We start from the raw sequence: 23,097 nt of genomic DNA, 5'->3' as shown, positions 1-23,097 counted from the left end.
GATGTTCTTGTTCTCTATCATTAACAATTAATGATCTGGTCAATGACTGACAAGCTGCCTGACAAGTGACAGGAGAGACAGATTAACCAACACAGAATATATCATTGTCAAACTGACCTACTGTATTCAGTAACTGTCGGGGTGTAAACGGGTGTACAGTGTGGGTTACACATTCAAACAGTATGTGAGCAGCGGAGAGAAACCTGCACAGGTCGTAGAGATGACACCTTGTTTTAGAGCTGTTTTAGAGGTGTCGCAACTCCAAGGTCAGAGTTCAGTCATCCTCCTTCCTCCTGTCGAGAACAGGACATGATCTTCCCATCCAGTTAATACATCATGAATTAATAGAAGAGCAAAGGCCGTATGACGTCATGTTCTCTGTTGTTGCTGCCTTCGCTGCATTGTTTTATATACTAGTACAGTAAATGTTTAGACTCATGCAAATCTTGCCGTAAATTTGTATGAAGGAAGTTGCATTAAAATAAACAGCAGGAAGTGTGAGAGTGTCACGGGGTGAAAGAGGGTCCATACGTATGAAGAGAAAAACTGCCGAAGAAAGGAGAGTTCAAATAAAGACGTGGTGTTGGACGGAGGCGAGGCAGGACGTGTGAGAGAGAGAGAGAGAGAGAGAGAGAGAGAGAGATGCGTTATATGACCGTATAAACAAAAGCAGCAGTCAGAGGACACCTGGTACTGAGCCGGTTTATCTGCATCTCACATGCACACACACCTCATGACCGGGAGCGCTGCTGCTGCTGAAACTCCTCTGTGAGGTTGCGTCAGATGTGTTTACAGCCTCTTTGTTGTTTGGACAAAGAAGAGGTGAGAAGAAGGACAGAGAGATCTGAGACAAAGCACAATACTGTTCTGGATCTGAGCAAATAAATCCTGTTACACAAATATTTACTGCTTTTGTCGTAAGAATTGTGTTTATAACCCACCGGCCGTCTGAAGCACCGTCAAATGAAACAATCTGAAAAGGAGGACGTCTGTTCGTTACCCCTGGACAGAGCCGGGCTTTACGTTTCCCCTCACATGACAGTTCAAAAGTTTTGAAATGGATGTTGGAGATTATAGGAATTCAATAGCTTTAAAGTTCACCTGCTCGGCTGCAGACTGCAGGAGCTGTGATAGTCCACACCTGATGCAACAGTCGAGGTCAGTTTGACACCTTTGATAACAATCAGAAAAAAAAAAGTTAACAAAACAGAAACCAAAACTGTCAGGCTGCTTTGGAGTGATTGAAAATGAAACTAATAAAATACAATAATCTTTTTTATTTTAGTTCTGGCTGTTGAAAACTGTATAATGATTCATAATGAAAACTACAGCATAAAAATTACATTAAATTATAATTGGAGTCTATAAATTATGAAGTCATTAGTTAATTGCTGGCTCTATGAACAAATAATTAGTTGTTATATTGGATGAATCTGTTGAGTTTTAGAGTGAAATATAAAAAAACAAAAGTACAATATATTTGTCTCAGTTTCATATTATTATAAACCAAATACATCTGGGTTTTCTCTTCTTTTGAATAGAAACAGTACAAAACAGTAACAGGGAAGTACGTCAAAGGTATCAGTTTTAGCTGAGGCAAATTTAATCTATAAATTTTATAAGAACAGAACAATTAATGCTGTAAATAATGAAAACGGTAATGAAAAGACTGTTGATCACTACTTCATTTATTCTGTGACACTACACAGTAGTCATGGCAGGCTATTTTCTATTATAAGGTTGAGACCTTCATTAATCTCAAATGAAAGAAATCACTCATTTCAATCCATCTCCACATTGTTCACTTTAATATAAACTAACTTTACACAGCTCAAGGTTTTTGCTGTGGCGAGCACTCTGAGTGTGTTTGTGTGTCAGTATCGTGTCCTCATTAACTGATATTAATGTGTGTATTTTCATCTCGTTGTTAGATAAAGACTTTAAAAAATAAAAAACACACACACACACTCATGGCTGCAGACATGCGAGCTGTTGTTGTGGCCACAGTGATGGATGGCTGCCTACCAGCGACGTGCCAGACCTGTTTCCCACCGAGACAACGCTGCATCCCAAGCAGCTGACATCAGCTGACACACTGATGCTCATGGATAGTGGATGGAGGATAACAAGGGCATTGTGACTGAGTTTACACACAACAGGACACTGGCTGTAAAGCAAATGAAGGATGGTGAATAAAAGTGATGATCTAAACTAGTGATAAATGTTCATGAGACACTCGAGGGGCTCACATCAAACCTGGGACATCAGCACTCTGAATTTATGCTAAAATTATGGTTTAAAATGTTACATCTACTACAGCGAAGGTTGTATTCATGTGGAACTGACAAACACTGAGAGGGCAAATCTGAACTAGATAAATAATTAATAAGAAAAGAAATATGCTGCGTGCACAAAAAAAAAAAAAAAAAGACAAGTGAATTATGGTTTGGCAGTTATCATATACTGTCACTTCACACGGTAATTCCCGTGCAGCTCCCCAGAAAGTCACTTCCTCCTTGGTGGCATTTCTTTTGAATGACATCTTATCCGAATACGATTGTTCGGCAGCTATGATGTGCCAGTAGGGAGATTTCCCAAGGAGGATGAGTCAAGAGGGAGAAGTTAACTTGCAGAAGAACCCATTCAGTGTCTGCTCTCACGTCATGTCATGAGGGGGGATTTAAATGGACAAAAGTAGTTGGTTTATGTGTGGTGTGTAAACTGTGCTGCCCAGATGACCAGGTGGTTCAGCTAATGTCACTATTAACCCTTTATTATCACTTTTTGTTCACTTAGCCCACCACCAATCTAAAGCTGCATGTTTCTCTGTATTAAACTACAACAAATGTGTCGTCAGTTGTCCCGGATGTATCACCAGGACCACATCTTTGCACTTCTCTTTTTCATATTACACCTTCTTAGTGTTGCCAAATTGCTTTACCATAACATAAAATCATCTTTATTAAAAAGTCAGACAAAAGACAAAGAAAAGGTATGTCTGGGTTCGAGGGTTCAGACGACAAACATCCTAAAAGTTATCAACAGAATCTGAATATCAATTTTAAATCTGATTGACAGTCAGTAAACGGCTTGCCACAACAATGTTGATGTCATTTTTCTGAGCATCTTATGTGGCAGTGGTGGTCGTTACATTAATCTTCAGTCTTCTGGACGGAAAGGAAAACCTAGTTCTGTGTTTTGTGGAGACACTTCCTGTGCTGGACCAGGTGTGTGTGTCTGAACGGTGTGTCAGACTGTTACTCACCTGTGAGTAAGGCAGGGTTCATCATGCCACCATGTCTATACTTGATGTGCTCACACACACAGAAACACACACAGCTTCACGAGATTCTCGTGTACAAACCCTGCGGAGAGTTATTAAAGTTAAGGTTTATTGGTAAGTAACATAAAGATGAGCTAATGTGATATTTTGTGGCAAATAAAAGATAAACTAATGAAACAGTCTGATGTATTACAGAGTCTTACGTTCACTATGTGTGAATGACACAACAACAACTACACCGGACCGAACAACTGGAAATGTTTAGGGTATTTTAACTGATCAAAAATTTAACAATTTTATTACAAGCTAACATAGTTATATGTTCAAATAAAGACAATATCTGTACAACTTCTTTCCATTACTTAGCATTTAAACTGTTCTTCCCTGCTGTGTTAGATTTTTCCTTCATGTCAGAGCAGCAGGCCTACTGGACGTATGTTTGAAGATCAAAGTGAAGCCACACAGACCTGATCAGTTCAATATCTAATAGTCTAATATTTTCTGTGTCATGTAAGAATATGTGAAGCACCTTTTCTTATAAAGCATGCATATAACATGAATAACAGGATCATTTCTTATTAGCCACAGCAGTGACTTGTATTCTGTAGTAAAAGGACACTTCCTCTCTGAAATGGTTTTAACCACTGAATACACCCACTGCACTGTAATGGACTTCTACTTAGACCACAATGTCTGTAGCCCGTGTATTAGTCATAGGCTAGTATATTTCCATGGGTTGTTATCTATTTATTAGTAGTTGTCAGTGGTTTTATACCAGCTATCAGGTATTCAGATAACCTACGTGAATGCAAAATCAGTATTCAATTTACAAGAAAATGTCCTGAAGTATTATTAGCAAAAAGATCAATTATGTATGATATATTATATACTTTTACACTTATGTACTAATACATGCTTTATTATTGGATAATCAATACAGATGCACCACACGTTGGGTATACTTTGTTTTTTAGGTCTGACATTTGAAGGAGGTTTCACTAAAAGATGATGAAATACATATTTCTTTGTAGAAAAAATAATTTTTAACCCTAATTTAAGAAAATACAATTCAATAATGTATCACAGGAAACTCTATTTTCCATTTATATTGAATTGAAAGCTTGCCTATAGACAATTTTTTTTAACATTTTCAGCTCACTCCAGCTCGAAACCACTCTTTGGATTATATTATGGATCCATTATGAAAAGTGCTCACAGCCATTCCTATTATTTTCAATAATTATGTATTTCTTTCAATAAAAACAAAAAAATAGTGCCATCCAATTCAACACACATTTGGTCGTTAAATAAACTTTATTACACATTCAGTTGAAGGTTCGATTTTTAGTTCACTATCAAAAACAAGCATGGTGTAATGTAAAAATATAACTACACCAATCAGACTAGTTTAATGTAGTAAAATGTTTCCCTGTAAGATGTATGGAGCACAATGTACTTGAGTAAATGCCCTTCTTGGTTATATTCACAATACAAATTATTGTATTGAAAGAAATAAGTAAAAACTACAAGTATAAAAGTACTAGGAGTACTGTTATATTTGAGTTGTGTGTGTATACCATCAAGTGTACATACTGTTGACAACACGTGAATGCGCTGCAATGTCAAGGCACGTTGCGTCAGATTAGTCAGGAACTTTCTCGATTGAGTCGCTTAGCCACGCCCACCACCGACACGTAGGTCTGGCCCCGCCCACTCGCCTGAGCGCTCAGCTGATGCAACTGAAGCTCACCTCCGCTATAAAGCTGCTCTCTCCCCTCCGCGGCCGCTCACCTCAGCTGACTAACTACATGGAGAAAACACGGACGAAACGCTCGGAGGAGACACCGGAGCTTCACAAACAAGAATCAGGATGATGTTCACCTCGGCGCTGCTCTGTGGACACGGACTGCCCGTCCTGTCGGAGGAAGACAGCGTCGGAGAGATGATAGGAAACTACCTGTTCCAGCGGACATCCCCGGGCCGAGAGACGAGCTCTGCCCGGCGGGGGAGCGTCGAGAGCTGCGAGGACAGAGAAGACAACTCGCACTGTAAGTTGTTTAAAAGGTTAAATATAGTTTGTGTTAATGATACACAATAAGATACGGTAAACGGATGTTTATTAAATCAGTCAGTGTCCGGATTCTTTCTACTTAACCGAGTTACCTACAGAACTATTAAACGAACTATATTTAAATATCCAAGCGTCATTTTTAAAAGTAACTACAAAGGTAACGAAGGAGCTGTGACTTTATAACTCAGCCGAAGGAGGGTTCATTGGAAATCTGCGTGACGGTGACGTGTCTAACGCAACTGACTGCGCTCTTGGATCAGCTGATTACATGCCGAGCTGTTCGCCGCTGAGACCAAGTCTTTAGTCTGATGGCTCTTTAAGTATTCAAGTGCAGCTTTACAAGACATTTATCACATGATAGAAAATGAGGGGAACATTTTAAGGCTGTGACAGAGTAGAAGAACACACTTGGCGCGACATGACTGCGGCCGTCAGTGTGGATCTCTAACAGCGCTCTTGGTTTCTTTACAGTTTCTAAGTTGGATGCCGGTTTGGAGCACGAACAGCAGCTCCTTCGGCAGGATGTGACCCAGCAGCTCGAGCGCTGCCTGACAGAAGCCAAGGCCTCCATCCTCCACTGCCAGGTGCTGCTGCTGCCTCACCTCATGACCACCAGGGTGGGCCAGGACGTGGTGCGCACCTCTGCCGACGAGCCCTGCGGGCTGCGCGGCGCCTCCATCAAGCTCTTCGTGGAGTGCAAAGACGGTCTGAAATCTGTGGGGAGAATCTTCCCCACCGTCACCCCGACCTTTGAACTGTCTGTGGTCTTCAGGGCTGATGAGGACGACGGCTGGCCGCCACTCAAGCACATCTTCAAGACCAACACGGTGCTGAAGCTGAGACCGGAGTACCGGCTGGTGAAGAGGAAGCTCTACTCCTCCGCCAGTCCCGTCATTCATGATTTCATCTAGAGGTTGAAGTCCGCAATGTGAACCTGTTGCACCTCTTTGTTTGTGTGTGTTCAAGTTTCTTCATATTTTCAACTCCAAGAAGGTCGACTATTCTGTGCTTCATTTCTGAATGTCTTGCTCTGAGGTGTTTTCTACACTATAGTATGTTAACACAGTATTTTGCACAGGATGGTTGAATGTTATTAGTATACACTGTAAACATGACAAATTCATTCCAGGAATGGGCAGGTCTCACTCCTGAGGTGTGCTGCTTTTTTATTATTTAACAATTGTAAAATAAAAACATTTTTACGCTACATCTTTGTCCTGTGTTTGCATGTTGAAGTTTCAAACTTTACTTGCAGTCTCAGCGCTCAAGCTGCTGTTGTCGATAATTAAAGCAAATTTTAGTTCACATATCTTGAGTTTTACAGGGTAAAGGAAAATTACAGCAGCTTTCATATGCCAGATAATTACTGAAAGCACCGCCGGTGACACTGAATGCAGTTGTTGACTTGAGTACCAAGAGTGCTGGTGGTCAACTTGTATGTTAAATCTCCTCCCGAGACTTTAAAGTGATCAAACTACGGCAAAGAAGCAACTCGGTTCTGCGTTTAGATCAAATCTATATTTAACAAATGTACAACAGAACACATGATACATGTCTCAGCTACCCAAACACAACACTACATGGTCCATCTCGGGTACAAAACATAATTTGTACTTCCACCTAACGCACATCACAAACGTTTCATATGCTATCTACATAGCACACACTGGCTACATCCTACTGTAAGAGACGAGTAGTGATGAATCGGGACTATTTCAGCAACAACAAACTCTGCATCCCATGTTTAAGTCCATTAATTGACACGTGTTTTTTTACCTTACCATTTCCTATTTTAGATTGGTCTCCGACCTTCAAGCGCAGCTGCAGGCCTCAGTTTATTTCCCTGAACCATGAAAAGAGGTGTGACATTTATTGGAGGTCAAGGTAATTCATCAAAGTTACATTATCACAGGCACGCAGTGGCACAGCTGCTCCGGGCAACGACTGTTTTTCTGCTGTGAAAGCTGTGCCTGCCGGTGCGTTCAAGGACACGCTGACGACTGAGATGAAGGAGTCTGTTTCCCTCCCACACATTGTTAATGTAACCAGAGACAACGTGTCTACAGTGATGGATTACATATCCAGTAGGTTTCATGTCTGTATGCTGGCAGGTTAATATGAAATCTATAATCATAGTGTCCTCGGTCTAAAGCCTCTCTAGGAAGAAGGTCAGTAGAAATGTAAAGTGTGTACAATTCAATGGGCTACAACATGCACTGCTCCGCATCCACCAACAGACTGGAGATTTCTGATCCATTACCAAACACAGAAGATACAAACCGCCAGTTTAGTGACACCATCAGATTTTCTTAATTTGGAAAGATCCATGTTAAACTAATAGAAAAGAAAAACAAGCTCTAAACATGAAGCTAATCTTCCTGTAACATTTTAGCAGTGATCAATCTGGTAATTTCCTGGTTCTGTTTGGTGCCAGCCCAACATGCAGTACTAGTAAGGCTACTCTTCGATTTGTGGAACTGTACATTGGGATTTTTCATGTGGCCTTCTTTGTTGTTGTTGTTGTTGTTGTTGTTGTTGTTGTTGCCGTCTAATGTCTTGGGCCGGGCACAATCTGGTGCAGGACACATTAAACAGACAGATCCGTCAATCAGTCGACGAGAGTCAACGTATCCGTGATTCAACATGATCAAATCTGGCAAGAAGAACTCCTTCCCGCCCTTCATCATTTGATCCAAAACTAACTTTTGCTGGTGAAAATGTTCTTCTTCTCTTTCCACAAAGGTCTCAGCAGGGGAAACGTTGACCTACAAACCTCACTGGTGAAATGATCGTCGTAGAAAGCGGCGCACTGGCTTTGTTTTGTTCTGGAGTGAAATCCCACGATGCTGCGCATTAACCTTATGAACGGGAGAAGAGGAAACTCTGCAGCTCTCAGACACACCGACAGACATCCACATCCACCCTCGTCTACGCCAAAGTACAGATGAATAAGTGTGTATATACAAACACACAAACCAGGCACACAGAGGCTGACAGTCCTCTCCAACGTGACCAGCGAGCAACCAGGTCCAACTTCTGTCCCTCCATGAGTGACTTGTTCTCCGACATCAGTCTATTTCTTCATCTTCAGGTCGGCCTCCATGGCGCTCCGGCGGCCCCTGGTGCCTCCGTCCTGCGGCAGAGAGACAGGTGAGGACAAACGGGGGAGGAAGAGAGAGCGAGAGAGCGGGAGACATATTTAACATGAATGTGTAGAGGTCAGAGGTCAGCTGGACAGAGTGCAGGGAGGCCCTGTGGCGGGCCTCCTCGTGTGATTGAGCTCCGCACAAAAACACAGCACAGTCCACCTCGGAAGGCTTCCTCCCCAAATGAAGGACGGAAAAAAAAGAACGTAATGATGAACGAAACGAGGGAGATTTCAAAGGAAAAGAAGGAGAAAAGAAATTAGAACATGCAGAGACATGAACGATCACACGGGAACAGAAAAACACAGGAAACCGGCATGGGGTCATTAACCGAAGGTCGACGGAGGCTTGGGTGATGACAGGTTACCTCTGTGTGTGTGTGTGTGTGTGTGTGTGTGTGTGTGTGTGTGTGTGTGTGTGTGTGTGTGTGTGTGTAGTGTAAATATTGTGTGCAAACAGAACTTAAAAGTTTATGAGGGTGACACAGACAGTGTGTTCAGAGATGTATGAGAGTGTGAGTGTGTGTGTGTGTGTGTGTGTGTGTGTGTGTGTGTGTGTGTGTGTGTGTGTGTAAGAAACTGTGAAGGAGAGTGAGGGAGAGAGAAGGAGGGCCTTTCACTCTTCACTCAGCTGGGACTGATGGCGTCTGTCTGTTACTTCATCCCTTGACACGAGTTTCATACCACCGTGTTTGGAGCAACACATCGTCCATCATCCATCACAACTGTTACAAAACCTGCATCCTCATAAAGAGGAAAAACAAAGAAACGCTGCAGAAAACAAAGAAGCTGTATCTTTTGACTGAAAGCGAGTCAAAACCGAGACAAAACAAAACCCTGATCTCTTTTTTCAGTTCATAAAAACTGCTTTCGGATCTTAATTTGAGCAAGTCAGACAAAGAACATTTTTACTCGGTTCATATGAAAGATGTCTGTTTTTGTCGGAGCTCTTCTCGCTGGTTTTAAGGGACTGTGGCTCGGTTAATAATATCAGCTGATACTCAGCAGTGGTTCTCACCTGGTCTGGCCTAAGATCCACATTTTTCCTTGGTCATTAAGTCACAATCAACATTTTTGAGTCACATAAATATATTTCTTACAAAATAGTTCAGTAAAACACAATGCCGTCATGCAGTGTTAAAAGCATGACATTAACTAAAAAAGTGCATCGAAAGTGCAACTGAAGCTGAAAACCCAATGAAATATAAAGGCTGACTCAGCTTGAACTACAGGAGGATGTGCTTTTCAATCAAGTCTAACCTGCAGATGTTTCAAGAATCAACATGAAACTGTATGAAATGTGAAAAAAAAGTCAGACTTATCTTGAAGTAAATAAAAAGTCAAACAACCAAATTCAATTTTTTTTTTTACAAATGCTTGAATGAGAGCTAACGACTGATGTGACGATGTTAATTTTGGTCGTTATTGTCTTGACAACAGCGGCAGCAAACGACTACTGCACTGCATCATGGGAGAATGTGTATCCTTCAAAGAATTCCTGCAGCAGCAGAAATTTTGTTGACTTCAAAAGAAAAGTTTGACTTTTCCCCCAAATGTAGTATTTTCTCATGCACACGTCTACAAACCCACCAAATGGACCGGCGACCCATGTTTAGGTTGCAACCCACCCGTTGAGAACCACTGATATACAGTATAGTACTGGCTGATTTATTGGTTTAGCTGTACTCCTAAAAAATGTTATCATTCTTTTGTAAAAAGTTAAAAAACGGCTGACTGTACTTAGGTTGTTTTTTATTTATTTTTTTAAATGCAGGTATATTTGCAGGTAATTTATCATTGCTCTTAATTTCTATTTTTATTCAACCAGGAAATCCCTTGAGATTAAAATCACATGTTCAAGGCAGACTTGGCCAAGATAGCAAAGAATAAAAGAAAATTAAGAATTCATTAGAAATCATTAACACCAATAATTGTGGGAATTTCTTAAAGGCATTTATTATGACTCAAATTCTTACTACTTTTATTTTTAGAACTTTTTTGTTTGTCTTGATGACACTCAAGTAGAAATGAACATAGAGAAAGAAATGAGATCAGAGATGACAGATGTGTACTGAGAGTGTCACGTTGTAGATGTGCGTGTTGGCGTTGATACAAGCGTGTGCGGAGCGTGGCCCGGTTCTGGTGAAATCTGAGCGAGAACCTGAATACTTACAAAGAGAGAGAGAAGGAAAGCAGGAGAGGCCATTGGGACACTGTCCTGTAGGAGGACAAACATCGGAGTGAGAAAGAGAAAGAAAACACACACACGTGCGTGAGAAAGCAAGTTTCATACAAGTCTGCGTCAAACACTCAAACACACACACAGACACACAGCCACACACGCACGCTGAGGGACGCTGAGGGACGGCGTCCACTGGAGTTCAGCACGACACACACAAACACGCTCACAGTCACATGAAGACACGCACACGCATGTCTTTAGGACTGCTCAACAAGTGCTCCACTAAAGCTCCCATCATGGCTGCCATAAAACATGTAACTTATTCAGTCGCAGCTCTTCCATGAGCTACTTCGTTTTTGGTTTTGTTTTCTTCAGCTTATTAAAGTTTCATTTCAGCCCCTGCTGAGTTTGCTGCATAGAAACCGCTGAACAAAGATAAAAAAAAAAAACCATCACATATATTTGTTGTAATATATTTTCATATATACTCAGTCAAGAAAACCATTTGCAAAATTCAACCACAGTTCTGGACTTCTCAAGAAAACTGTTGGAAGTTGTCTGATATTTCCTGTCCGCACGTTTCTAAACTCAACGACACGTCGAAAATACCATGAGTGACGGCGAACCTGTTAGACACACACTCAAGACTCATACATTCGTACAATTAAAAGAAAGTAACACACAAAACCAAATAAAAAAAGTTCACTGTGGACATGTGCAGACAGACAGGCAGACAGACAGACGGGGGTAGACCAGCACAGGAGTCAGTGACAGGCAGGTGCAGACAGACAGGCGTTAGTGAGGAGAGGTGCAGCCAGCATGCAGCAGTCAGCTGGGAAGTCGACATCAAGAGTTCTCCCACTGCAGCACGTCACAGCGAGGAGAACCGACAGCGTTAAATATCAACGGATTCACGTCCGACTTGTATGATGCTCATCGGAGTGCAAATGCAGGCCGTAACATCAGTGCCAAGCCCGGGAGAAACTGGCACGCTCGTCGACAAGTGATACAGCAAGAAACCGTGTTTAAAGACGGCCGAGTCAATTCAAAGGCCCGAAATCTGTAACATCCAGTGTTATTAATCTGTCAACAATAATTCCAACATAAAAAGTCGAAGAACCTAAAGGTCCGCCATCACGGTCAATCAAGACGACTGGAGCGTCGGCCGGGTGCTTCGGTGTGCCGACGTGAATGTGTTTGTTTGGGAGCTCAGAGACAGATATGAGAACTATGTTTCTAAATTTCTGAATGTTTGTCCACATTCACAAACCATAACTGACATTTCCAAAAGATTTGACGAGACTAGAGATTTGCTACCATGTCAGGGTTTTCTCTTTCATACTTCATGTATTTTCAGTTTGATATGACAGAACCCAACATTTTCTTTAAGGCTCGAGTTCACCAGCTGGAAGCGTTTGCTGAAGTTTACAGAAATGTCGGAGCCCATTGACATTCATTTTTGTCATTTAAGCTGATATATTGTTATTTTATTCATGAAGAGTTAAACTTGGATAACAGCCTCCGTCTGAAGAAAATGTTGATCTTCCCGCCAGCCTCCTCTTCTCTCGGTGCATTTCCTGTTAGCTTTCCAAATCGTTAGCCTTCGTGGCTTCTAGATGCCGTTTATGATGCTGTTGCCCAGCAACTGTGTTTTTACGACTTAACCACTTTAACGCCACGCATACGGCGCACACGACCGACCCACGTTATAACCACGAGCTCACCAGTTCCATTTAAACACCTCTGTTGAGCAGAGCTGTTGTTTGCAGGAAGTTTGCCGAGCTCGTACGACTCACGACACCTGGAAGACTTAAAAATGTGGACGTTGTCCCAGCTAATCAGAAGCCACAACACTAAAGATACAAAAGTTGACAGTTTAGTTTCAGAACAAGAACAGTGGAAGTTTAGGATTTGGAGGCTTTGTTTCGATTTTGATAAATCACTGCGTTTCATCAAAATCAGACTGGTCTGACGTGTCAGGAAAGCGCCGCCCAACCCACCTTCTCAGCCGGCTCTCCCGGCTTACGGGTGCCCTCCCTGCCGCGGAGGCTCTTGGCTGAGATGGCGCTCTCCGACGTCTGCATGATGAGCTGCGTGGCCAGGAACTGCTGGACGTGCTCCAGGACGTCGCGCTGCATCTCCAGCGCCATGTGGTACACGTCGTGGTCCGACGAGTTGTACATGACGGCGTTCTGGAACATGAGCATGATGTCGCGCTGGAACTCGGCCGTGGTGCGGATCACACCGGACTCTATGTTCTTCTTTATGGCCGACAGGTCCATGGGTCTGCAAGCAGGGCGGCAGAGGGGGATGTATTTACTAAAGTTTTACGTCTATAAACTATCGACTGCATCTAACGCTCTGTAACAACGTGTTATCACTATCGGCTGTCAAGGAGAATGTTGGTGTGTAAATAATGTATGAAGGCACTTTGGAGTTCCTGCCCTGACAAGAAAGTATTGGTTGTGTTCAGGTACAAACCCGTAGAGCTTACACAACACACTGGTCAATTTACAAAAGACCACAAAGTTATTTAATCGAGTCAGCAGCATCTTTATTCCAGGTTTGTTTTGGTGTGATAATTCAACAGCCTGTATCAGACTGAAGTCCTCGTTCAATCTGTGTGCAAACATACGACTGAAAACTTAACTGCGTGTGTGTGTGTGCGCGTGTGTGTGTGTGCGTGTGTGTGTGTGTGTGTGTGCGCGTGTGCGTGTTCTGACCTGTGCACAATGCTGTGGTAACCGGGGGCGATGTCATCTGACACAGGCTGCAGGAAGACGCTGGCATACCTGAGAGACACAGAACATGAGCAGAAGTAAAACAGCTGACTCCTCTCAACGGCTACAGAAAGATCTCCCTGCAGCGCTTTTGTTCCAACGGCACCATGTTTGTCATCAGTGAACTAATGAATGCATCTTAAAACAAACAACTACGTTTTGGACAAGAATGTTTTTATAGAGACGTGTTGCTGGCATCAAATTCAAAATAAGCACTTTTTTTTTTCTTTTTTTTTTATAAAACAATAAAATTTCTCAGTGTCAACATATGATATGTTATCTTGGGTCTATTTGCAATTATATGTGGCTTTATAAGATTTGCAAATCATCGCATTCTGTTTTTATTTGCATTTTACACAGCGTGCCAACATTTTCAGAAACGGGGTTGTAAATATGAATATTAATCGTTCTTTGTTAGACAAGCAGCCACCTGCCCTTTGATGACAGCAGCTCCATACAATCTAGATGGTTGTGTAACTGAGATCGATTGCAAAGTGTTGCTCAAGTGTTTTGTGAAAAACAGATTTGATGGTGTTCATTGTTGAAGTGTGCTGAGAGGCTCCACCTGTGGTTGGCTGCAGCTCTCCACACCAGCATGATGGATTTCTTCCAGATCTTCTGGGCCTGCACAGCCTCCTGGTCCTCACCGCACGTAGAGCTGATCCAGAGAGAGGAAGTCGGGGCAGAGTGGGAGAGAAGAGAGGAAAGTCCGCAGGAAGTGGAGACAGAAATCAGAAGGTAAGTGGCAGAGACAAAAGCACTCGCTGTTCGACGTTTTAGGTCTGTTGCCAAAAACTGCTGCTCTCAGAGAAATGGAGTCCTAATCTGATTCAGAGGTCATGACGTGAATATTCATGACAGCTAAGCTTTATCCAGTTTTAATGCAACATTTCCCCGAAAATGTTTGGCTGCAATAAGGACAGGAGTTATTTCAGGTCCAAGTCCTGAATTCACACGGCCTCCTGCTTCCACTTGCCCATTAAATACGAGGGGGGATGAAAAAGTACGGCGTCTGTTCCTGTTGCATTGGAAACATCATGAGTAAGTGTTCCAAGTTAGGACACTTGATCAACATCAGCACCTGACTCACACCGATTTTTGTGACCACTGGTCCGGGCGCATTTGTAACGTCAACATGGATTTCAGCAACAGTGCACATCGCATATTGTGTCGTCGTCCTCGGGAAAATGAGAACAGAGACCCTTTAAATGATTCACAACGTGTACGGCGACGAAGCAATGAGCCGGACGACAGGTGGGATTTCTTTGCCATTCACAGGTTGAGCACTGTGAATTCGTCCTCTGGGGTCACACTGTCAACACCGAGTACCGAGACGTCGGAGGGGAAACGCATTGTGGCGTGAAGGCAGCTCATGCATGCGCTCAAAGTACACCGACAACTCGCACAACACAACACAATCGTGGCTCCCCACCGGCCCTGCTCACCACATTTAGCTTCCTACGACTTCTTTCTGATGCCCAAAATCTAACACAGAATTTGAGGTGAGCTTCCTGCTCAGGTTTTAGGTCCATGTTGACATCGCAAATGCCCACAAAAACACGTGTGTAACTCGGACGCTGATGTTGATCAAATAACTTGGAAAACTTTCCCAGGACGGTGATTGCTCCTCCACAGTGCTGCGCTCTGATCACGCGCAGCAGGAGCAGTCTCTGGACTTTTGGACTGGATTTGGAGAAGTACACAACACTCGCATGGATCTTATGGCAGCGGTTTGTACAAGCATGAACACCCAGACACCTACAGTTGGGAAGAAGACGCCGGGCTGCTGGCCAGTGAATCAGCGGTGTAGCGCTGGGAGGGCGGGCCGTATCCGTCTTCACTCTCGCTAGCTGCTCGCTCCACCTCCGACAGATAGGGACCCTCCCCCTCCCCACACTCCTCCTTCAGCTCCATCCCCTCTTCAGGGTCCCCCTCACTCCCCGCCTCCTCCTCCTTCACCTCCTGGATTCAACGGCACACAAACAGAGTAAGAGGACTGTTTTGTTTCTTATAAATAATGTCCATATGTGCAGACACTCTAACGCGTGTTACCTTGGACTCTTTCCCTGAGACAGAGCTGTCCTCGGAGTCTGTGGGACGGAAATGGGAAAATAGAAAACATAATCGTGTGAGCATTATTCCTGTGTGAGTGTGTGTGAGTGCGTGTGAGTGCGTGTGAGTGTGTGTGAGTGTGTGTGAGTGTCAACACATCTGTGTGCTTCCCACCTAGGCAAGGTGGGTTGGGTTCAGGCTGGCTCCACTCCTCTCCTTCACTCTTCACTGTGACTTCAGTGGGCTCCTTCACTGCGGGCCCCTCTTCTGTAACCTCACTTCCTGTTGCACCGTCATCAGAGGCGACAGATGAGGTGACATCACTTCCTGTCACCTCAGGACCCTCACAGTTTCCCTTCAGCTGTTCTTCTCTTTTAGCATCTGGCTGACTCTGTGTCTCCAGGCAGGCAGGGGTCGGGGCCAACATTGTGGCCACACCCTGAGGTTCCTGTGTGGGGTCCGAGTCCTGGACTGTGGGTGTGGAGTCTGAAGCTTTCAGCTCCTGGGTCTCCCAGGGGCCCGGGAGGGTGTGACCTTCGGAAACCGCCTCTTCACACAGAGAGAGAGCCGCTTCCACTGCAGCTGCATCCAAAGCCTCCACAGAGTCATCGACCTGGGAGGATGGACGGAGACAGACAAATCATTATGTGTTGAAAAGTGACCACGCACGCACGCACGCACGCACGCACGCACGCACACACACACACACACACACACACACACACACACACACACACACACACACACACACACACACAACTGGCCTATATATAAATGATGTAATGTTGTATTTAGGGGTCTTTTTCTACACATTGGACGACAGCAGGTCCATTGTTGTGTGTGAATCACTTCTAACACAATTAAAGCAAATGATAAAGAACCAACAACATTGATTGATAAGTTCATACTAATCAATATAAGCAAGGAGGAAAAACACCCAAGGACACAAAACAGGTTGTGATCAGTACACAAATAAGTGCTGCTGTGATAAACAACAACTAAGATAAATGGTTTACAGCTGTAAACCACCAACCAGTCATTAAAACACTCTGTCAAATACTGGTCATTTCTTTTCTGTGGATTATTTTGTGTCCATTATAACCAGCTAAGTGTGAAATATTCCCTCCATATCCACACAGTATGTACAAGGACTGTGTATTGACAAAACTCTGGCGATACGATACGTATCATAATACTGGGGTTATGATTAAATATATAGAGATACCGTAATCGAGGCGATATACTGCAATTTTGTTCATCAAATTTTAGGAGACGCTACTTCCTGTCTCAGTTTACGTTAAGTTGAACCGGAAGAGTCAACTGGCTGAAGGGAGATTACAACACTACTATATAGTTGATTGGAGGTTAAAACAGCACAAAATGATTTACTGTCTGCCATGAATCTTTGAATGTTAACCAACAAATTATAAATTTGTCTTCTGGTGAATCGATAACAGTATCAAAAACCGTTGCATCTAAAATGTATTGATATTTTCTAACACCCATCGTATGTACCTTCAATTCAATTCAATTTGATTTATATAGCGCCAAATCACAACACAGGTTATTTCATGGCACTTAACACATTAAAGCCCTTACAGACCTTCTCCTCTATGATGGCGATGATGTCTCCCACTGTCTCCAGGTCCAGTTCGTCTCCCATGTAAGACACCGCTACGAGATCCTCTTCCACTAACCCCGTCTCCTCACCAAGCTCTGCCTTCACTGCAGCTTCAGCCTCTGCAAAGTAAATAACAGAAGCACACAAACAAAAACGGTCCGAGTGATTTCTATGTTTGGACCCAGAATTATCATCTTCTGTGCGCCACAAAAGTGATCCAAAACAAGCGCCGGTTGGATGGATGAAAACAAAATTCACAAAGCAACACTAAATTCAGAACATGCCATGGGGAGCTGTAACACCACTCTACAATTTGTTTGTTTGGGTTTTCTTGGCGGTACACAGTTTGGGGGACATTTTTTCCTTCATTCGGAAGCAGACAGGAGAAAAATGTCAGGAAATGAAAGAGAGACACGCAACAACGTTCACACAGACGGAAACAGATCTGGGAGCACAGAATATGGTTTGCGTCTAAATGACTCGCTCACTGCAACGCCTTGTTTATTATGAAGTTATTTTGCTTTTTAAAAATAGCCATTTACTGTATTATGCATGTTTAGGCCTAAAGCACACTGCCTGCCGGCGGGCACGTTGCCTTTGACGCGCTGCTCAGCTGGGGATTGGCTGGGTGTGTGTATCCACACCTGCTGCGTGTCACCAGCCTGTCAGCTGCGGGTCCCAACACTGAATCAATGACTTTCTCTTTCATAATGCTCCGACATGTGGGGAGTTGTAACCAAAACACAGGCAGGTGTTTTTTGTTTACCCTCGCTCTCAGTCCAGTGTGTGTAAAAAAGACCTCTGAGCTTGCATTGTGATAAAGGGGTTCTTTTGAAACTTGGAAAAATGTAGGGAAGACATTGTGTCCCAGACATTACTGACAAAATATATATATATATATATATATAGAGAGAGAGAGAGAGAGAGAGAGAGAGAGAGAGAGAGAGAGAGAGAGAGAGAGAGAGGCAGATCAGTGTAATAATATGTTCTATATAGCAGACAATGTGCTGATGTAGCTACTTGCTGGAACAGTTATACAAGTGTCTTTACCTGTAATGACCTCATGACCAGGCGGTAAGGCGGCAGCAGCAGCAGCAGCAGCAGCAGCAGCAGCAGCAGCTGTGGCCGTCTGTACTCCATTGGTTAGGCTCCCAGCAGAGTCTCCCTCTGCAACCTGACACCAACACATACAACAACAACAACAATAACAATAACACCAGAGTCAGGTTTGAAACCAGACCCACTGTGGAAATACTATTCATTGCATTAGCATATTGTAATAATAATTTGTTGCCTTTGAATCATTACATTGAAATGAATCTGTTTCAAGGTGAACAGAGTGTCATCAATTCAGTATCTGACATAGATGTGAAAACTGGTCGTGGTCTCCCCTTCTGTTCTGAGTTATGGTGTTTAATTACGGACAGAAGAGTTTTTACAAAATACTATGATGTCACAGTGAAGTTGACCTTTGACCTTTTCAATAAAAAAAAGTCATCATTTGACGACCTTTGATCTTTTGTACTTCACAGTGATCATTTAAATGCTCTTTTACAGCTTAAGTTTACAGTATCCCTCCATATGCTGGTGCTTATTAAGTATATAACTAGGACACAAGTTATCTTGTAGTTTTGGATGTTATGATCTTCTCACCAGGCGCGGGCTGGCTGTGATGAGGTTGCCTTTTTTCAGCAGCTCTGACAGAAGAGGCGAGGGCGGAGGTGTGGATTTCTGGGTCAGGAGCCTTTTCTGCGGTGAGTCATCGACTAGAGCAGCCAGTCCTCCATCTTTGGGCCCTGAACCGGGGGGGTCCGCTGCTGGTAGAAACACTCCGACCCCCTGAGCCTGCAGAGGCAGCACAGAACCCGTGAGAGGAGTAGGAACACTACTTCGTTTTACTGTACAACATAACGTCAGATAATATTTCTCCATTGATTTATAATGACACAATCCAGAGAAAGGTTGTTTTTGTGTCCACAGTAAAGGCACTGCTGGTTTCCAACTCTAGAAATGATTTGAATCACACTCCGAGGAATGTAACACATAATAAGATCCTGATGTCTCTGTAAAAATCCACAAATCCATTGCAATGAAGCCTCAACTGAACTGTGACGACTGATGCGTTCTGGGAAATTCATTTTCTAGCACAAGACTGGAAATGTTTTTGCTAAATGAAGAAAAGCTAACTTAGTCCATTTCCCTCTCGGTACTGCCAGTGTCTGTAAGTGAAACCCTGTGTTCTTACAACTGAGTGGGTGGTGGTGTCATCAGAGGCAACACCTCCCGTATCCATGGGCGGCGTGGAGACCGAAGAGTCGACCTGAGACTCCACTGTCGGGGGGCTGGCACCCAGCGGGGAGCGTACGGTCACGCTGGGAAGACGCTTGGGTGTGTTTTTCATGGCCTGACGAACTACAATGGAGAGAGAGGAGGGGAGAGAGAAGGAATCAATACTCCAACTCTGCTCAAGGAATTAGAAAAAGAAGCTGCGGCACAGAACTCGTGAGCAAGGCATCATGTGATGTATCATCTTTCCAACCCAAATACATCAGAGAAACAGCCGCTTGTCTGAACAATGAAGCAAAGAAAATATTCCAGGAGGGAAAAGAAAATTCTAGTAGTTCCAGATAAAATATATATATTCTTAATAATTTCATAAAACCCTACAGTACTGCAAATACTGTGAAGTGTATGAAATGTTTATCTTGGTAAAATAACATGTATCGTATATTTGTATCTCTGCTTGGCAAAAAGAAATGATGACAAAAATGTAGTAAGATTTGATATTATTTGATGCATCTTTTAAATCTTTTCCACAGCAACCAGGTGAAATACAGAGACTGACAATGGCAGCACTGTTCATTGAGCTAAGTATAATGTTTACAATAAATAAACACATGGTCCCAGATATTTGGATTTCCTACAGAAACCTTCACAGGCTGAACCTACCTTGGTACGCCGTTTCTGTGGCTTTCCTCCTCTGTTCTGCTTCTTCCTCGTCCTGCTTCTTCTTTCTGCAGGTGAAAAAACAAACACTGAACGACTGACAATATGATCAGATTTAAAGGAGAGAGGCAAGACTGTGGCTGAAAGGCTCCAATAACAGGCTATAATATGCATATGTATGTAATATGTAAATGTATAGCTAAAGATGATAAAGCTGGTCATTCGCTTTTGAGATATCATCAACTAAAAAGTAGGTTGAGTTTAGATTTTGACCACATGGTGAAGTTACATGAATCAGGGGGTTACCTAAATTATTATCTCCTATCCTCTGGAGACTAGGGATGTGTGTTTCAAATTTCATTGCAATCCATCAAATAGTTAGCGAGATATTTTATTTTCTGAACCCAAATGCTAATCTTTGAAACAGATAAGAGCCTCACAGTGTGATCTCTGTCCACAGCTCCTTCAGCTGGGAGTCCATGTGTCCCATCTGTATCAGATCCACCTCCTTCTTCAACTTCCTGTAAGGACAAAAAATAACATCAGAGTGGGGTTGAAGCTCTTATGTCACAGTCCTCACAGGTCTTCCTTTTAAGTGTTTAGGTACCTGTACTGCTCTTGTGTGTCTCGCAGTAGTTTTTTCAGCTCCTCTATCCGCTCAGCGGTCAACCGACGAACGATGACATCTTCAATGGTCTCGACCACCTCGCCCTTCTCACCACGCTTACGCCTGGAGCAAGAGAGCGTGCACACTTTAAGTCAGTTCTTACCCATGTTGAAAAAAACAAAAGCAACAACAATATTATATGTTTGCACAGAGCTGCGTGTTTGCGTTGCAATACTGACTTTGGTGCTTCTGTGGCTTCGAGCAGTTCAGAATATTGTGAGGCGCAGTGCTGAGAAACAGAAAGAAAAAGATGTTAATGGCATGTGGACTGAGAGGAGCTCAGTCTAACGGCAGTTAGACTCTTGCAGGACAGCTGACTTACAGAAATGAAATAAAGTCAGTGTTTGCAGCTCGCTCACCTTCTGTGAGAACCAGTCAGGTGGACGACCAGGCTCTGAGAAAGGCTTGATGGCTCTGCTCACAGATACCCTGGAAGACAAGGGACTCATCAGAAATAACACACCAGCTTAGAAAACAACCTGAAAAGTCATTTCCTCAGGTCTTATTTAAGTCTTTTTCAGCTGACGCATTTGCTTTCTTTAGATTTTTAACTTCCCTTAGAAATTTGGGCTGCTATGATATCTTCTCTGGACAGTAGGATTTGTCCATTTGGGCAATAAATGGTACTGTTGGCAAACCCTAAAATCTAGAAGGAAACAGTATATAACAGTGCTGCTGTTGTACTGCTCATTTTGAAAGAATTACATATAGTATGAATGTTGGATACAACAGAGATCTGCTTATATTTTGTTGAACCACTGTCCTGTTTGTGAAAGATAAACACAGTTGAGCGTATATTTTAAAGAAGTTTCTTATTTTACCAGTTTTGGTCGCCACTCCTCATCACAGAGGAGGCCAGGCACAGCTTCTCCCTGACCGACCAGGGCTCCGTCGGACCCACGTTCACAATTTTGTGTTCTGTGGAAAAAAAAAAAAAAAAAAAAAATATATATATATATATATAAATAAAGTACAGACCATTTAAATAAATGTACCGAAAAGCCATTGTTGACCGCCGCTGGCTGCTTCGAGCTCAATGAAGTCCGTGTTTTACGTGACTGATTCAACCCCGGAGACGATCACAGCAACTTGTCCAAATGTACACAACTCACAAAAACAAAAGACAAAGTCAAAGCTTGTAAATCCATCTTTTATCTATCGCTCATTTTCTGTCGGCGGGTCATCTCGGGTCCAATGTTTTGTTTTTCCGGTACAATTTGTTATGGTTTACGGTAACGGCCGGTATCAGCCTTACGGTGTATAAAGGATGAACGATGTCGTTCAACTTGAATAAATATTAAATCCAACCACAGCATCGACATTTATGACTTAGAGAGGCTCCTTGTTTATGAATGTTAGCCATGTTGTTGATATTAGCTCGTACAGTGTTTAGAAGACGCCGAGAAAAATATCACAGCATCGCGCTTCATTTCTTCTGGACTTTGAATACAGATTAAAACACATGAAACTGCTCGAATTGTTTTAACCTGTAACTCTGTAAACAACAGACAGTCGCATAATATTACAATAACAGCGTTAGCTTAGCCTTCTGATCAACATTGTTGAGCCACACAACGTTTAACGTTTTATCAAACAACCAGGCAGCTGGACTCAGTTAACTACGATGTCTGTTGTTTGTTTTCTGTTGTTGTTTTCACTAAATCACGAAGAAAATCGAAAAAGAGTTGGAAAATAATACTCACTGCCGATACCGCTCGCCATTGCTTTTTTCTTTTTTTTTTTGACAAGGCCGTGGACACAACTTCCGCCGGACGGATTTCTGTGGTGCACATAATACAGTAAACGGAGCGGAACTGAGTGAAAAGCGAAAAAAAAAAAAAAATAACAGTTGATTTAGAAAAAAAAACTTCAGTGAGTGCGCTAAAATCTGGCAGCAGCTTGAGCCTGTGCAGCGTTAAATTGAACCCCTAAAGGCTTCTGTTTGACCTCAGGTTTATTTTTCATTTTCAAGTTTAAAGCCACTAAAGAGTTGATAGGACCTGATCAGAGCGGCTGTATCTTCTCTCAGTATTAAAAAGGAGAAGCAGCTGCTCATTGTGTCTTTCCAGGCAGCAATAGCCCATCCAGTTTTTGGCAAGACTCACACACACACACACACACACACACACACACACACACACACACACACTCCAAATTTTGCAAATTGTTCAGATTATATTTTTGTATATTGTATCCCCCAATTTGTTTATCTATTCTGCCTTAAAACACATTTAGAGACACATAGTCTAATTATTTTCAGAATCCATGTATTTGCTGAAATTAAATGTCTCCTTTAGTCTTTAAAAGTGCACAGAAACAGTTGTTGTGGTCCTGACCGCTGCCTTGTTCG

At 42.8% G+C, this 23,097-nt stretch overlaps 2 protein-coding genes across 6 annotated transcripts; one reads left to right on the top strand and one right to left on the bottom strand.

Annotated features, from left to right (window-relative positions):
- Positions 1 to 5,034: 5,034 nt before the first annotated feature.
- LOC138211083 (DNA damage-inducible transcript 4-like protein) lies at positions 5,035 to 6,561 on the top strand. Its single transcript, XM_069170686.1, has 2 exons — positions 5,035 to 5,331; positions 5,826 to 6,561. Exons 1-2 carry the CDS (start codon positions 5,154 to 5,156, stop codon positions 6,263 to 6,265), a joined length of 618 nt encoding a protein of 205 aa, XP_069026787.1. The 5' UTR covers positions 5,035 to 5,153; the 3' UTR covers positions 6,266 to 6,561.
- A 289-nt stretch (positions 6,562 to 6,850) lies between these two features.
- brd8b (bromodomain containing 8b) lies at positions 6,851 to 22,524 on the bottom strand. 5 transcript variants are annotated; one of them, XM_069170673.1, is made up of 19 exons: positions 22,451 to 22,524; positions 21,569 to 21,665; positions 21,107 to 21,176; positions 20,927 to 20,976; positions 20,688 to 20,810; positions 20,521 to 20,601; positions 20,084 to 20,148; positions 19,380 to 19,546; positions 18,788 to 18,979; positions 18,185 to 18,308; positions 17,117 to 17,253; positions 15,688 to 16,126; positions 15,514 to 15,551; positions 15,224 to 15,423; positions 14,027 to 14,119; positions 13,405 to 13,473; positions 12,682 to 12,967; positions 10,673 to 10,717; positions 6,851 to 8,487 (listed from the first exon to the last, which is right to left on the bottom strand). In XM_069170673.1, the coding sequence occupies exons 1-19, from the start codon at positions 22,467 to 22,469 to the stop codon at positions 8,428 to 8,430; spliced, it is 2,355 nt and encodes a 784-aa protein (XP_069026774.1). In that variant the 5' UTR covers positions 22,470 to 22,524; the 3' UTR covers positions 6,851 to 8,427. The 5 variants fall into 5 exon arrangements, with proteins under 5 accessions (XP_069026774.1, XP_069026775.1, XP_069026773.1 ...); XM_069170674.1 differs by lacking the exon at positions 10,673 to 10,717; XM_069170672.1 differs by lacking the exon at positions 6,851 to 8,487 and having other exon boundaries at positions 8,494 to 10,717.
- Between the last annotated feature and the right edge of the window lie 573 nt (positions 22,525 to 23,097).

Source organism: Embiotoca jacksoni, unplaced genomic scaffold, assembly GCF_022577435.1.
Source record: "Embiotoca jacksoni isolate LCO1_2020_lvr unplaced genomic scaffold, fEmbJac1.0.p SCAF_5, whole genome shotgun sequence".
NCBI lineage: Eukaryota > Metazoa > Chordata > Actinopteri > Embiotocidae > Embiotoca > Embiotoca jacksoni.
The sequence above is the reverse complement of the archived record's forward strand: the minus strand, read 5'-3'. Positions and strand labels throughout refer to the sequence as shown.